The sequence below is a fragment of the Balaenoptera musculus genome, chromosome 2 (genome assembly GCF_009873245.2).
Source record: "Balaenoptera musculus isolate JJ_BM4_2016_0621 chromosome 2, mBalMus1.pri.v3, whole genome shotgun sequence".
NCBI lineage: Eukaryota > Metazoa > Chordata > Mammalia > Artiodactyla > Balaenopteridae > Balaenoptera > Balaenoptera musculus.
This window is the reverse complement of record NC_045786.1, coordinates 108,697,014-108,713,295: the sequence shown is the minus strand read 5'-3', so window position 1 is coordinate 108,713,295 and position 16,282 is coordinate 108,697,014. Positions and strand designations below refer to the sequence as shown.

Genomic DNA, 16,282 nt, shown 5'->3' with positions numbered 1-16,282 from the left:
TTGTTCTTCTTTCTCTAGTTTCTTTAGGTGTAAGGTTAGATTGTTTACTTGAGATTTTTCTTGTTTCTTTAGGTAGGCTTGTATAGCTATAAACTTCCCTCTTAGAACCGCTTTTGCTGCATCCCATAGGTTTTGGGTCGTCGTGTTTTCATTGTCATTTGTCTCTAGGTATTTTTTGATTTCCTCTTTGATTTCTTCAGTGATCTCTTGGTTATTTAGTAACGTATTGTTTAGCCTCCATGTGTTTGTCCTTTTTACGTTTTTTTTCCCTGTAATTCATTTCTAATCTCATAGCGTTGTGGTCAGAAAAGATGCTTGATATGATTTCAATTTTCTTAAATTTACTGAGGCTTGATTTGTGACCCAAGATGTGATCTATCCTGGAGAATGTTCCGTGCGCACTTGAGAAGAACGTGTAATCTGCTGTTTTTGGATGGAATGTCCTATATATATCAATTAAATCTATCTGGTCTATTGTGTCATTTAAAGCTTCTGTTTCCTTATTTATTTTCATTTTGGATGATCTGTCCATTGGTGTAAGTGAGGTGTTAAAGTCCCCCACTATTATTGTGTTACTGTCGATTTCCTCTTTTATAGCTGTTAGCAGTTGCCTTATGTATTGAGGTGCTCCTATGTTGGGTGCATATATATTTATAATTGTTATATCTTCTTCTTGGATTGATCCCTGGATCATTATGTAGTGTCCTTCCTTGTCTCTTGTAACATTCTTTATTTTAAAGTCTATTTTATCTGATATGAGTATAGCTACTCCAGCTTTCTTTTGATTTCCATTTGCATGGAATATCTTTTTCCATCCCCTCACTTTCAGTCTGTATGTGTCCCTAGGTCTAAAGTGGGTCTCTTGTAGACAGCATATATATGGGTCTTGTTTTTGTATCCATTCAGCCAGTCTATGTCTTTTGGTTGGGGCATTTAATCCATTCACGTTTAAGGTAATTATCGATATGTATGTTCCTATGACCATTTTCTTAATTGTTTTGGGTTTGTCTTTGTAGGTCCTTTTCTTCTCTTGTGTTTCCCACTTAGAGAAGTTCCTTTAGCATTTGTTGTAGAGCTGGTTTGGTGGTGCTGAATTCTCTTAGCTTTTGCTTGTCTGCAAAGCTTTTGATTTCTCCATCAAATCTAAATGAGATCCTTGCCGGGTAGAGTAATCTTGGTTGTAGGTTCTTCCCTTTCATCACTTTAAGTATATCATGCCACTCCCTTCTGGCTTGCAGAGTTTCTGCTGAGAAATCAGCTGTTAACCTTATGGGAGTTCCTTTGTATGTTATTTGTCGTTTTTCCCTTGCTGCTTTCAATAATTTTTCTTTGTCTTTAATTTTTGCCACTTTGATTACTATGTGTCTCGGCGTGTTTCTCCTTGGGTTTATTCTGTATGGGACTCTCTGCGCTTCCTGGACTTGGGTGGCTATTTCCTTTCCCATGTTAGGGAAGTTTTCGACTATAATCTCTTCAAATATTTTCTCTGGTCCTTTCTCTCTCTCTTCTCCTTCTGGGACCCCTATAATGCGAATGTTGTTGCGTTTAATGTTGTCCCAGAGGTCTCTTAGGCTGTCTTCATTTCTTTTCATTCTTTTTTCTTTAGTCTGTTCTGCAGCAGTGAATTCCACCATTCTGTCTTCCAGGTCACTTATCCGTTCTTCTGCCTCAGTTATTCTGCTATTGATTCCTTCTAGTGTAGTTTTCATTTCAGTTATTGTATTGGTGATCTCTGTTTGTTTGTTCTTTAATTCTTCTAGGTCTTTGTTAATCATTTCTTGCATCTTCTCAATCTTTGCCTCCATTCTTATTCCGAGGTCCTGGATCATCTTCACTATCATTATTCTGAATTCTTTTTCTGGAAGGTTGCCTATCTCCACTTCATTTAGTTGTTTTTCTGGGGTTTTTTCTTGTTCCTTCATCTGGTGCATAGCCCTCTGCCTTTTCATCTTCTCTATCTTTCTGTAACTGTCTCCTTATCTCTTATATGGGGAAAATAAAGTCCTTGTTTGACAAGGTAGTTAAAAGGTTTAAATGAGGTGAGATATGTAAAGTGTCTAGCATGGTACCTGATGTGTGTCTCAATAAATGTCAGCTATTGTAATCAGTATATTATCCTTCAAGAAGACTTAAATGTTACTGTGGAATGTACTTTTTACTTGATAAAAAGATACCTATGTTAAATATGAACATAAGTGCAGTTTATAGTATAATGTGAGGTATATGATGTAGGATGATGGTGAGAATGAGTATGAATCAAGATGTTCCAAGGTCCCTTCAAAAAGGAAAACCTATTCTAGGGAGTATAAATAGGTACAGATTTTCGATAGAGTTCTTTAGCAATGTATTTCATATTTTTACTACTACAGATTGGTACTATAGAAGTATTAGCTCTGCACTCAGATGACTACAGAAGTATTTTTTAAAAATTGGAAATGACCTTCATTATGTCTGATAACAGATATGGTTCTGGTAAAGTACAATGGGATGTCATGCAGTGTATAAAACAATACTTTATAAAACTATATCATGATATGAGGAAAAGATTCCTGAGATTCAAAAAAAGAGTGCATCACTAAATACATATGAAACTAATTGTATTTGTGTGTGTGTGTGTGTGTGTGTGTGTGTTTACCTTGTAACAGACTCATTCAATGTAAGCAAAAGGTTGATAGGTCTTTAACTGAGTATGTGGTTTTCTCTGTATGTAGTATTATTAATAATTTTAGTTTTCTCATTCATAAAAATAAAATGTTCTGAAATATACAATTATCATGTATATCCTAATAAAAACTAGAGATTCGTATCATATGTATAAATTCTTCTCTAGTACACTGTCTTTAACCTAATTGTATTCTTCCCATTTTAAAAAAACAAAAATATTGAGGCCAGGAGAATCTTTTTTTTTTTTTTTTTAATAAGATTGACACTAGCTATAGGTTTTTTTTTAATATATAAATAAATTTATTTATTTATTTATTTATTTATTTTGGGCTGCACTGGGTCTTCATTGTTGCGCGGGGGCTTTCTCTAGTTGCAGTGAGCCGGGGCGCGGTGCGCGGGCTTCTAGTTGCGGTGGCTTCTCTTGTTGCGGAGCATGGGCTCTAGGCACGTGGGCTTCAGTAGTTGTGGCTTGCGGGCTCTAGAGCTCAGGCTCAGCAGTTGTGGCGCACGGGCTTAGTTGCTCCGCAGCACGTGGTATCTTCCCTGACCAGGGACCAGTGCTCAAACCCGTGTCCCCTGCATTGGCAGGCAGATTCTTAACCACTCTGCCACCAGGGAAGTCCCCAGGAGAATCTTAAGTAGCTGACATCTTTAGCTGATATACGGCAGAAACATTTAGATTTCATGTAAGCTGTCTCTTGGTGCAGTGCTCTTTCTGGACTGCTTATTTTAGTGTAATTGTTTTTCATATCTTCCATATTTTTAGGAACACCTCATTCAGAGCTCTTGGAAGAAGTTGAATGTACTCCGTCACCTCGATTAGCCCTCACTTTGAAAGTAACAGGTCTTGGAACAACTCGTGAAGTTGAATTACCACTCACTAATTTCAGATCAACCATCTTTTACTATGTGCAGAAATTGCTTCAGTTGTCGTGTAACGGCAATGTGAAATCAGATAAACTTAGGCGTATTTGGGAGCCAACATACACGTAAGAGATTTTAACTTAATGTTTTAAGTAGATATTTTCATAGTGTATGAACCAAGAAATATTTTCTATATTTTGTATTATAGGAACAGAAAAGATTTAGTTCTCTTGGTTTACAGGAACAGATAAGAGCATTTCTGACTACGGATGGAGAAAGGTTAAAGCTTACAACTGGGAGGAACTTTAGAAATAATCTAGACTAGCTCCTTATGTAATAATTGTTGAACTCTTTGACTGGGATTGTGTATGAAGTAGTAAATATTTTCTGTTATTTGCTTTGGGGTCTGTGAGTTAAACCTGCCTCTCTTTGTTCATTCATTTATTCATTCAGTAAATAATTATCAATGACCTTTGGCAAATTTATTTAACATTATAGTACCTCGTTTTCTAATCTGTAAAATGAGAGTGGTTGTGAGGAATCAATGAATTAATATATGTAGATTCAGCACTATATGAGATGTAGAGGGTGCTCAGTATTACCTATAATAATATTTGTTATTTAATAATATAAATAATTTAATATTATAAATAATTATAGTCATCCTATGTAACTTCACTTTTCTTAGTTTATTTTTCTGATGTTCTCTTAACATCACTGATAATCTTAGATAATGTCCAATAAAGTAATCTAGGTCTTTTTGAGATAGAACAGAAGGTCGTCATGGCATTCTCATCCTTCAGGTTTTATTGGAATATAAAATTTGATCTCAACTGCCTCTTGGTCCTTGTTATTCTTATCCTTCTTTCCATCTAGACACAGATGCAAACACATCTTATTTTATTTTTACAACAATGTATGGAAGTTACAATACAAGATATGGCATATTACTTTATATCTTTAAAAGTTCTAGGTTTGATATATGCTTTCTTCTTAATAATGCTCAATTTATAAACCATAACTCTTTTTCAGGAATATGATTTCTGCTATTCCCTATGTTTAACAAATTAATATGTTTTCTTATATAAATTCTCCCTGAGTTCAGTATTTCATGTAAGCATATAGCTAATGAATGTCCTCATTCATACATGTTTTTAAAGAATTGAAGGCTTATTAGAAATAACCACAAATCATTTGATTTATGAATTAACTTGAATAATATTTTCATATTTAGAATTATGTACAGAGAAATGAAGGATTCTGACAAAGAAAAGGAAAATGGAAAAATGGTAAGTTATTTTTAGGAAATGAGTCTTGCTCTTGGCTACTTAGTAAAAGAAAAAGAAAAGCAAAGAAAAACTAATGCTGTGTTTCAATTGAACAATTAAGGGAGAAATCAGCAACATGGGATTCTTTAGATTAGGTTAAATGCATGATCTTAAAGCTACCTTATGTAATGCATGTGAAATAGCATAGACTTTGTAATCAGGAAAGGCCAACATTTCGTTTTTCCTATTGTAGGGTTGTTGGTCTATAGAGCATGTGGAACAGTATCTTGGCACTGATGAATTACCAAAGAATGACTTGATAACCTACCTGCAGAAGAATGCAGACGCTGCTTTCCTGCGCCACTGGAAATTAACTGGCACTAATAAAAGTATTAGGAAAAACAGAAATTGTTCTCAGCTCATAGCTGCATATAAGGTATATATTGGCATCAAAACACTATTTTGATTGGGAATGGCTTTGTGCTTTGCAGCTTTTTAAATGTTCTTGAGGAAGAGCAGTTCATTGGGACATACTAAAAAAAAGAAGTTGAATTAACATTGTTAATATGCCAATGCTAAAATTTCAAATATGGTTTGTGGCATTGGATGTAAATACGTAGTTTTAACTGTGGCTTTTAGTGGTTATATTTTGAGAATTTTCTTGGTTTAGAACAAAGTTTGGTTAAGCTTTGACTTGGGTGATACTGTTTTTATTTTAAAAGAAGGCAATTCTTTGAAGAATTCCAGCCTTTTCACATTAATACTAATAGGATGATATATTTATTGCTTTTCTTGAAAATGATTAATGGCTAGTTTTCCTAATTGTTTCTTTAGGATTTTTGTGAGCATGGAACAAAGTCTGGGTTAAACCAGGGGGCCATTTCTACTCTTCAAAGTAGTGATATTCTTAATTTGACAAAAGAACAACCTCAGGCCAAAGCAGGCAATGGACAGAATTCTTGTGGAGTAGAAGATGTCCTTCAGCTTCTGCGTATTCTGTATATAGTTGCAAATGACCCTTATTCAAGAATATCCCAAGAAGGTCTGTAAGAAGCCTTGTTTCATTTCTGTGGCATTTTTAAAAGCAAGTCAGTTTATATTTTTATTAATTTTATTACTTTTACAGAAGGTGATGAGCAGCCTCAGTTTACTTTTCCACCAGATGAATTCACTAGCAAAAAAATCACAACAAAAATTTTGCAGCAGATTGAGGTAATAAAACCAGATAGTTGAACTCTTCAGTCTGTTGGACTTTGAATGTATTGCCTCTCCTTCCTTTTCTACCTCATGCCATCTCTCCTGTTAAGAATTGACTCCTTTTTGTCTTTTTTCATAATTGCTTTAAGACATTGTTATTTGTTAATTTGCAGGAACCATTGGCATTGGCAAGTGGGGCTCTGCCAGACTGGTGTGAACAATTAACCAGCAAGTGTCCTTTTCTAATACCATTTGAAACTAGACAGCTGTATTTCACATGTACAGCATTTGGTGCATCAAGGTAGGAGGTGTATCGTTTTACATTTTTAGAATAAATGTGTTTTTAAATGTTTTATATAAGCTCAAAATGTACATATATACTTTATATCAAGATTGATGAAGGGAATATATTGTTTTCTCGTAAAGAGTTGTCGACATTTGGGAATTCCCTGGTGGTCCAGTGGTTTAGACCCCATACTTTCATTGCCAAGGGCATGGGTTCAATTCCTGGTGGGGGAACGAAGATCCCGCAAGCTGTGAGGTATGGCCAAAAAAAAAAAAAAGAGTTGTCAACATTTAAACATTTTTTGATTTCCAGTTGGATATAAGCTCTCTTGAAGCAGTGTGGATTGAAGTACTGTGTTTCCCATTAGCTAGCATTTATTGTACAGTATTTAAGTGGCTTACATAAATTATTAGTTGCTGAAATTCCCAGGAATACAAAATTTAATGCTTGCAAATAGCTTTGATAACATTAGAAATATATCTTCTGGCCCTTATTTTTCTCTTACTACCATCTAACATACCATTTTACTTCTTTTTGTTTTTCTGTCTCCTTCACTAGATGAGAGTTTCATGAGGGCAGGAATTTCTGGCAGTTTTGTTCACTGCTCTAGCTGCAGTGTATATAGCACATTGTAGGTGCTCGGTAAATACTTGTTGAGTGATTGAATACCCAGAGTACTTTCAAAGTAGATGTAGAAAAGTTATAATTTAAATGGAGCTGCCTGTTGCCCTAAGTTACATTGTTGTATGTACCATTTCATATCATTTACCAAGCATTTGCACACATAGCACTATAGGCCCGCTGTGATTAATGGCATTGGTTATGATTTTTATTTTATATGTGTGGGTTTGTTTTTTTTTGTTTTTTTGGGCTTTTTTTTTCAATTTTAAAAAAAAAATTTGGCTGCACCACACAGCTTGCAGGATCTCAAGTTCCATGACCAGGTATTGAACGCGGGCCATGGCAGTGAAAGCCCCGAATCCTAACCACTAGACCACTAGGGGACTCCCTGATTTTTATTTTATAGATGAGGAAACTGATTCTCAAAGTACATAGCTGATTGGCCTGAGAGTACCAAAAATATTGTAGCACACAGGAGAGTAGATCTTTCATCTTCTTATTCTTAATTCAAGATTCTTTCTCCCATCCTAGATGGGTTAACTCTGCATTGTTAAAAAGAAAATGTTTCAAAATCACAACACTGTTTCTGTGTTGGCTTTCAATTTGTATCACAGTAATAAAGATAGCTTAACCATTTTTTACATTCTCTGATTTAGGAAATGTTTATATTTTATGTATTATGAGTTTGTCTATATTTTTATGTGTTGTGTGGGGTTGGACCACAGACCTTTATTTTGATCTGTTAATTGCTAAAGTAAAAAGGGAAAGTATAGACTCAGTATTTTCTCAATTTGTTTAAGGAAATAAGATTAGTATATTTGGTCATCTGATAAAATACTATTTTTAAAAAATTCTTAAATCTTTGAATTTTGTTGCTGTTTTAGTAGTATATTCAGCTGTTGCTGTATGCTACAACTACATAGGTATTTTTCTATTTCAGAGCAATAGTGTGGTTACAAAACCGACGTGAGGCCACTGTGGAAAGAACAAGGACCACAAGTAGTGTAAGGCGAGATGATCCTGGAGAGTTTCGTGTTGGTCGTCTCAAGCATGAAAGAGTAAAAGTTCCACGTGGTGAATCACTGATGGAGTGGGCTGAGAATGTCATGCAAATACATGCAGATCGGAAATCAGTTCTTGAGGTACCTCTATATAATTTCTTTTAGTGTGCAGGACTGACAATTAGAGAACCAGTCTGTGTCTTCCACCACATAAAAAACTGCATTAGATAGAAGTGTAGATGGATTTCTCTGCCCTCTGTGCAAAGGCCTTCTCCTCTGGCAGAGCATCTTTCATAAGAGGATGTCAGCTCACCTCCTCAGGGGTCAGGATCTCGTGGCTTAATGAGCAGCAAAGAATATCTTCACTCATGAAGATATTGAGAGATGTTGTAGCAAATGGCGGTAAGAAATTCAATATATTTACTGCAGAAATGTTATTGTGGGCATTGTTGATTATATCCTATATACATATTATTCCTTATATATGAGAGACAAGGAAAGAAATACCTCTCCTGTCACAGATGTCAGCCACCTGGTTTGTTTATTTTTGGATCACAGACTGATTATAAATATAATACATCTTTAGAAAATTTATAAGGCTTATGGTTTTCACTTTAAAATTTCTGTGCCTGGGACTTCCCTGGCAGTCCAGTGGTTAGGACTCCATGCTTCCACTTCAGGGAGCACAGGTTCAATCCCTATCCGGGGAACTAAGATCCCGCATGCTGCCAGCTCACACCCCCACCCCAAAAAAAAGAATTTTCTATGCCTTCATCTTATTCTTCTTACCCATATAGTCCTCTAACCCAGATAATTCTCAATTATTATTTTTTAAACATGCACTGTGTGTTTTTGTAAGCTGCCTCAAATAATTTTTGGAATACATGGAGTATGGATAAAAAACCTTTAAAGTGATTGCCTAAAGTCAGAAATAAGTGGAAGAGTTTAGGTTTTGGTGTCACGTAGACACGCGTGCGCGTGCACACACATATAAATCTGTATACCATCATTTCCTCAAGCAAATGATATATAACCTCTTTATCTGAAATTTGTTTTCCTTTGGTATGAAAAGGACATGATTTATTTTGTAGGTTTGTTGCGAGAAGTAAGTTGATGTATGAACAATGCTCACCCCAGTGTTTAAATATGGAATAGCATACAACAAATCAAATTTCTCTTTAGAAAAACTGGAATAAAAACTTCTGTGTGGCTTATATTATACTGCTACTATAAAAAAAAAGTATATTACAGTAGGACTGGATTTTGGCAAGAATGGGATCATTAACATTTTTTTTAAGCTTACTTTCCCCCATAATTTATTTGTTCATGTTTAGGTTGAATTTTTAGGAGAAGAAGGAACTGGCTTGGGGCCCACATTAGAATTTTATGCTCTGGTGGCAGCAGAATTCCAGAGAACTGATTTAGGAGCTTGGCTTTGTGATGATAACTTTCCAGATGATGAATCTCGTCATGTAAGATTTACTTCCCATTTTGTGATTTGATTTGCAATTCTGCTTTTAGAAAGTTAAAAATCAGTTATGCTTCCAGAATGTAAGCCAGGTTTTCTGACTCTACTTTTATTATTGAATAATCCTGATATTATTAAAATGCTTTTAAAGGGTAAAATTTAGTCTATAAAACCTATTTAATAAAATGTGTTTATAGATACTTATAGATAGCAGAATTAAGATGTTTAATGTTTATGGATCTTTTCCTTTTTTTTGCATTTCTCCCTCTAAAAAATTAGGTCGATCTTGGAGGTGGATTGAAACCTCCCGGATACTATGTTCAGAGATCATGTGGACTGTTTACAGCTCCATTTCCACAAGATAGTGATGAGCTTGAAAGGATCACAAAACTCTTTCATTTCCTTGGAATTTTCTTGGCCAAATGCATTCAAGACAATAGACTTGTGGACTTACCTATTTCTAAACCCTTCTTTAAACTTATGTGTATGGGTGACATTAAAAGCAATATGAGTAAACTGATTTATGAGTCACGAGGAGATAGAGACTTACACTGTACTGAAAGTCAGTCTGAAGCCTCTACAGAAGAAGGTCATGATTCACTCTCAGTAGGAAGCTTTGAAGAGGATTCAAAATCAGAATTTATTCTAGATCCCCCCAAACCAAAACCCCCAGCTTGGTTTAATGGAATTTTAACTTGGGAAGACTTTGAACTAGTAAACCCACACAGAGCCAGATTTTTAAAAGAAATTAAAGACCTTGCTATCAAGAGGCGCCAGATTTTAAGCAACAAAGGTCTTTCTGAAGATGAGAAGAACACAAAATTACAAGAACTAGTGCTGAAGAATCCATCAGGTTCTGGGCCTCCACTTAGCATAGAGGATTTAGGGTAAGCTTTATATATATATATATACTCTTCAACCTAATGGATGAATAAATTCTAATGCTTTTGTTCCTTTGTCTTCACTGATTTGCAATATATGAATATACAGTCTGTTAACAGTAATAAGATGCTTTAGGAAATACCGATTTTTGATTTGATCCTTTGATTTGTTAATATTATAAAGAGAGCACTCAGAATACCAGAATATAGTTTATTAATCATCAGATGTCTGAAAGATTATCTGATTTATCAAATGTGATAACTATCTATATCTTGTGTAAACAGTCCAAAGCCAATAATATTTTGACAAATCCATTAGCTAATTGATATATATAGCCTACTTGAAAAACCTCAGAATAGTTTGCTTTGTATGTAAGCCTTATCCCCAGTGGCTGCATTAACTAACTCAGATGCTGTAGATCTTTTGATAAAATTCTATTAATTTATATACATGTAATTATTATACCCTTGGTATGTTAAACTGTGATTTTGGGATTGACTGCAAGGCTTTGCTGTCTTTTTCTTCCTTCCTTCCTTTCCTTCTTTCTTTGATGATAACATTGAGAAGTTGTGTTTGATAAGTTGTTCATATGTTCAAGGTTTGACTTGAGGCGGGGGTAAAAACAGAGCATGAACAACTTTAGTAAAAAAAATAGTTTCTTTTGCAAAAAAAAGAAAATCTTGTAAACATGTTGCTACCATAATTCATTACAAAAATCCATAGTTTATTAATTTTGTGCCTAAGGAGGAAGTGAAACATGAAAGGTGATGTATCATGCAATGCTTGCAAAGCCAGGTTTGGTAAACAGTTGGCCAAATAGTTTTTGTGCACACGGTTTTGCATTTTAAAAGGCCCCATACCTAACATCTAAGCTGGAATAGTGATTTTGTTGTTGGGGGTTGGGGGAGGTGCTCATGGTTTTGGCGGCAGTGTTTTAAAAATTAAACACCAATGATAGCTGAATGTTAATCTAATCCTTTTCTGTCCTCCCAGTTTAAATTTCCAGTTTTGCCCTTCCTCAAGAATATATGGTTTTACAGCTGTGGATCTCAAGCCAAGTGGTGAAGATGAGGTACAAATTTTGCTTTTGATATATTTGTAAGTCCAGAAAAATCCTCTTAATGAGGCCAGTTGTACTAGGCGCTACTGAAATATTCCTAGATATTAACAATTATGTTGACAAATTTTCCTTTGCAGATGGTAACAATGGATAATGCAGAAGAATATGTGGATTTGATGTTTGACTTTTGTATGCATATGGGTATTCAGAAACAGATGGAAGCCTTTAGAGGTAATTTTTAAGGCTCTTTAGTTGAATCTCTCTCCTTTTACTTTGAGACAGCTGAAATTAAGGTACTGCTATGCTCAAAAATTGCTAGTAATCTCTAGATTTGCCCTCTAGTTTTTTGTCTTCCCAACAGTTAGGTCCTGCAGAGTACTCAGAACAGGTTGGAACATTTTCAAGCTGTAGCATACCCTCAGCTTGGTCCTCCTGAGTAATGAGGGACCCACTTTTGGCTTCTATTTTTTCATTTGTAAGTGGATATAATGTTGCATACTTTCAATATTACATGATCAAGATGAGTTAAACTATGTTAGAACCTAAATTCTTCAAGTAAAGATTGACGCAAAATACACTGGACTGTTTATCACTTACTAGTTTTAAAAATGAGAACATAGCCTTGGCTGGCTTATATGACATAAAGAACTGATTGGGAAATTATTAGAATTTGGCTACTGACCATAGTGTCTGAATATTCTCTCCCTGTCTACATTTGTGATAATAAGCAAAAATTTCTGTACTTAAAAGCCTAGCACAGTTTTTATTTCAAACTATTTATATTTGCTTTTTCAAATATTTATTAATATTTATCTTCTATCCATTTAGTTGAGTATCTTGATTTGAAATTTATTTTGAAATTATAACTTAGAAACTGAGTTGTGTGTTTTGTTTTTGTTTTTTTGCTGTGTGTGTAATGTAGATGGGTTTAATAAAGTTTTTCCAATGGAGAAATTAAGTTCCTTCAGCCATGAAGAAGTCCAAATGATTCTTTGTGGAAATCAGTCGCCATCCTGGGCAGCAGAGGATATTATTAATTATACTGAACCTAAGTTGGGTTATACACGTGATAGGTATGTGTTGGTTATTTTCTAAGATCAACAAATTGTTTATGTCCCAAAATCAAATGGCAGGTTCTCTAAATGACTCAGTGAATTATATACATAAAATGAGAAAGCAGTTAAGTCTCACCGTTACCAAGATGTATATTCACTGATAAGGCTGAGTTCACACAAAAAGTCATCTTGGCTGATGTTAACATTCCTTTTCTCACTGTGTTTTAACTGTTCATCATTTTAAAAATTGGGTCATTTGTAAACCCTTAGGCTTTATTACTTTTATATTAACCTTTATTTTCAAATAATTTCAATCTTATAGAAAAGTTGAAGAATAGTTAAGATTTCCTATATATCCTTTTCCAGAATCACCAGTACTTAAACGTTTTGCTGTATTTCTTTTACATTATCTCTTTATGCACACACACACACACACACACATATATATTTTCTGAACCATTTGAGGAATGTTGCATATATCTTGTACCTTTACTCTGTAATACATTAGTGTACATTCCTCAGAATATGGCCATACTCCCACGTAGCCATACTAGTTAGCAAATTTGTGATTCCATACTATTAGCTAATCTATAGTCTACATTCCAGCTTTGTTGATTATTCCAGCAATGTCTTTAATAGCACTCACTTCACTCCCATTCTCCCCCATCAGGAAATTGTATTTAGTTGTGATATGTTTTTAATCAACAGTTCCTCGGATGTTTTTTCTTTCATACCACTGACATTTTTTAAGACTATAAGCCCTGTATTTTTTTTTTAAGTTTTCAAAGTAATGTAAATGAGAAAGTATTATTATTTTACATGTAAATGACATGTATATATAGCTTTTTTTTTTTTTAAGTAAAGTTTTTATTGAAGCATATCAGAGAAGTACACAAATTGCACATACATCCTGGAGAATTTTCACAAAATGGACACACCTGTATAATTGGTACCCAGAACAAGAAACAACTCTAGAAGTCCCCATCCCCGTCTTATTCTTTTCTAGTCATTAAATCACTATTCCCATTGATTAATTTTGCTTGCTTTTGAACTTTAATAAATGAAATCATGCAGTATGTATTCTCTAAGGTCTGGTTTCTTTTATTTAATACTATAATTATGAAATTCATCCATGTTGTAGCATATAGTGATACTTTATTTCACTGTAACAAAAATGTATTATTTCAGATCCCTGTTGCTAGTTTAGCCATATTTGGGTGAATTATGCATGTGCATCTTGAGCTTTTCTGATTTGCTGCCTTTGTTGCATATTTGGTTCCTGTACTCCATCAGTGTTTCAGTCTATCTGTATCAGTCTTTGAAGGATATTTTTCAAGTAGTTTGTATCAGCTTATTTCATACTTACCCAAGAGTCTCTAGACAGTGTTGTTCTTCCAACATGCGGATATTCGTTTTTAGGGTTATTGCTGGCTTATACAGTAATGGTAGTATTTTTCATTTAAATCAGCTATCAAATCAATATAACTTTATTTTTCTTCTTTTAGCCCAGGTTTCCTTAGGTTTGTGAGGGTTTTATGTGGCATGTCTTCAGATGAGAGGAAGGCATTCCTGCAGTTTACCACTGGTTGTTCAACTCTACCCCCAGGTGGACTGGCTAACTTGCATCCCAGGCTCACAGTTGTACGCAAGGTACAAACTCTAGCTACTGGGGAATCTAAATGGAATTAAGATACTTAAGGATTGAAAGAAATACATATTTAAAGTCATGGTCTTCTGTTATTTTCACTTCTGTTTCCGCAGGTCGATGCTACTGATGCAAGCTACCCATCAGTGAATACATGTGTACATTATCTAAAGTTGCCGGAATACTCTTCGGAGGAGATCATGAGAGAGCGCCTGCTAGCTGCTACAATGGAGAAAGGCTTTCATCTCAACTGAGCTTTGAAGTGCAATGGGAGACATCAGAGACTTAAAATTCTAGTGAAGCCTCTTGTGTTTGTGTGCAGAGAAGTATATGATCCTCCATGCTAATGACACTTGCCTTTTTTCCACCATTAAGGCTTTAAGAACACATGGAATAAGTTCGTTAGCTGCTAATGACAAAACAAATCCTTTAACTATCCAGCCAGCAAGTATATAGCACAGAACACTTTGTGTTGCTACAAGGGCTCATGTGACTGGAATTAGGTGGTCCTACTTGACTGTTCCAAAGAGCAGCTTCTCAGATCTTCAGTGTTCATTGGTAAATTTCTAACAGTGTATTTGTGTAAAGTTTGTCATTTCATACTTCGTACACTACAGTTGCCATCACTGATGCCTGTTTTGCTGGCTTTTAAGCTACTTGGTCAAAAATCCTGCTTCCTTAAAACATAGAGAGTTAATGAGCATCTCAAGCTTTTTCTTTTCCTTTTTAATGATGCCTGCACTATCAGAGTATATCTAGTGTTCTCTCTTTTGTTTGGCATATAATCATGCACAGCCTTTTTATTTCTTTGAGGTGGGAGTATATTTTTATTTCCTAAATGCCATACTATAAAGATCAAATTCTTAAGTGTGTTTGTGCAGTTCAAAAATAAAGATATATTAAGGCGGTGGAGAAAACACTGGTTTAGATGCAAGGCACACTTAAAGCAAGTTTTACTTTTGGTTGTATTTTCTTTGTATATTATAAACATTTATTTAACTTGTTGCAGTTTGAAGTAAAAAAAATTCCAAAATGTATTCTCAACAATAATCATTAAAATGTTTGCAGCATACAAAACTGTGTCATGTGACTGTTTCACTGCAGCCATCAGACCTACGAGCTTAACTGTATACTTTTCATTTTGAATCATTGAGATATATAGTTTTTTGAAATTACTACATGAAGAAATGTATTTTTCTGTGTAAATACACTTACTGAAACTGGAAAGCTAGGAGAAATATATGTTCACATGCTTGTGATCCAACTCTAGTGTTCTGTCTTTAAAGTATTCTTCAGGTAAAAACAGCCAAGTTATTTGTGTTAACTTTTTAAACACCAAATATGCTACTTACCATTGTATCTTCAGCGATGTGTAAGTCTAAGATCCAAGAATGATTTTTGAATGTTGTGTTAGTGTGGAAAGAAACCACTGGGATAATGCTATTTCCTGGTTTTGAAAAGGGGCTATATTTCCATTTTCCTGTGACTTATCATATCTATGCATCTAGGTAAAAGAAATGTCACTAGGTCTGATTTAGCCAAATGGCTTTTATAGGCGTGAAAAGCATTTTTTGGAATTGCCCACAATTTACCTGTTTAAAAGGTATGTTCCCTTTCTACATTAGAAGAGATTTCTCCCATTGCAGTCAATCATTTGAGTAGTGTGTCTGTTCTCTGCATGAGAATGTTGTGACTATGTAATCAGAGGCAGCATTTATATAATTTTCCTTATTGTTAGCTTCACAGTTCTCTGCGAGAATAAAAGTTAAAATAAAACATAATAGCAATATTTAAACGTATGACCTATGCTTTAATCCAGAAAACAGTGGTGGTGATTGTCTCAATACGTGGATGCATGACTAGAACTTTACACTAGCAGTAGAATTAAAATCCAGTTTATGTGTATTATTTAAGTCTCTAAAATGTCTGTCAATAGCCAGCTTTTACCAAGACTAGTCTAGCACAGGGGTCAGCAAACTGTGGCCTGCCGTTTGCATTTGTATGGCCCATGAACTAAACATGGTTTTAAAATTTGTAAGTGGTTGAAAAAAATAAAAAAGAATAATAATATCTTATGTGAAAATTTTATGAAATTCAGATTTGTGTCCAAAAATAAATAAAGTTTTATTAGAACACAGCCATGCTGATTTATTTATGTATAATCTATGGCTTTTTTTGCACTACAGTGGCAGAACTGAGTAGTTACAGCAAAGACCATATGGGCCACGAAGCCTAGAATATTTACTGTCTGGCCCTTTGCAGAAAAGGTTT

At 34.7% G+C, this 16,282-nt stretch overlaps 2 protein-coding genes across 6 annotated transcripts in view; one reads left to right on the top strand and one right to left on the bottom strand.

Annotated features, from left to right (window-relative positions):
* HECTD1 (HECT domain E3 ubiquitin protein ligase 1) overlaps positions 1 to 16,110 on the top strand; it is a 96,650-nt gene extending 80,540 nt beyond the window's left edge. For 3 of the 5 annotated variants that reach the window (XM_036842425.1, XM_036842423.1, XM_036842422.1), the window contains 14 exons: positions 3,431 to 3,653; positions 4,763 to 4,817; positions 5,050 to 5,232; positions 5,631 to 5,838; positions 5,923 to 6,008; positions 6,167 to 6,294; positions 7,841 to 8,042; positions 9,236 to 9,373; positions 9,649 to 10,256; positions 11,245 to 11,323; positions 11,449 to 11,542; positions 12,234 to 12,384; positions 13,872 to 14,016; positions 14,128 to 14,707. In XM_036842425.1, the coding sequence (XP_036698320.1) occupies positions 3,431 to 3,653; positions 4,763 to 4,817; positions 5,050 to 5,232; positions 5,631 to 5,838; positions 5,923 to 6,008; positions 6,167 to 6,294; positions 7,841 to 8,042; positions 9,236 to 9,373; positions 9,649 to 10,256; positions 11,245 to 11,323; positions 11,449 to 11,542; positions 12,234 to 12,384; positions 13,872 to 14,016; positions 14,128 to 14,265 (2,438 nt within the window). In that variant the 3' untranslated portion in view covers positions 14,266 to 14,707. Of the gene's footprint in view, positions 1 to 3,430; positions 3,654 to 4,762; positions 4,818 to 5,049; positions 5,233 to 5,630; positions 5,839 to 5,922; positions 6,009 to 6,166; positions 6,295 to 7,840; positions 8,043 to 9,235; positions 9,374 to 9,648; positions 10,257 to 11,244; positions 11,324 to 11,448; positions 11,543 to 12,233; positions 12,385 to 13,871; positions 14,017 to 14,127 lie in introns of all 5 variants that reach the window. The other 2 variants (XM_036842421.1, XM_036842424.1) reach the window with 2 other exon arrangements.
* Positions 1 to 16,282, bottom strand: part of AP4S1 (adaptor related protein complex 4 subunit sigma 1) — an 84,657-nt gene that overhangs the window by 13,497 nt on the left and 54,878 nt on the right. The window lies entirely within an intron of this gene.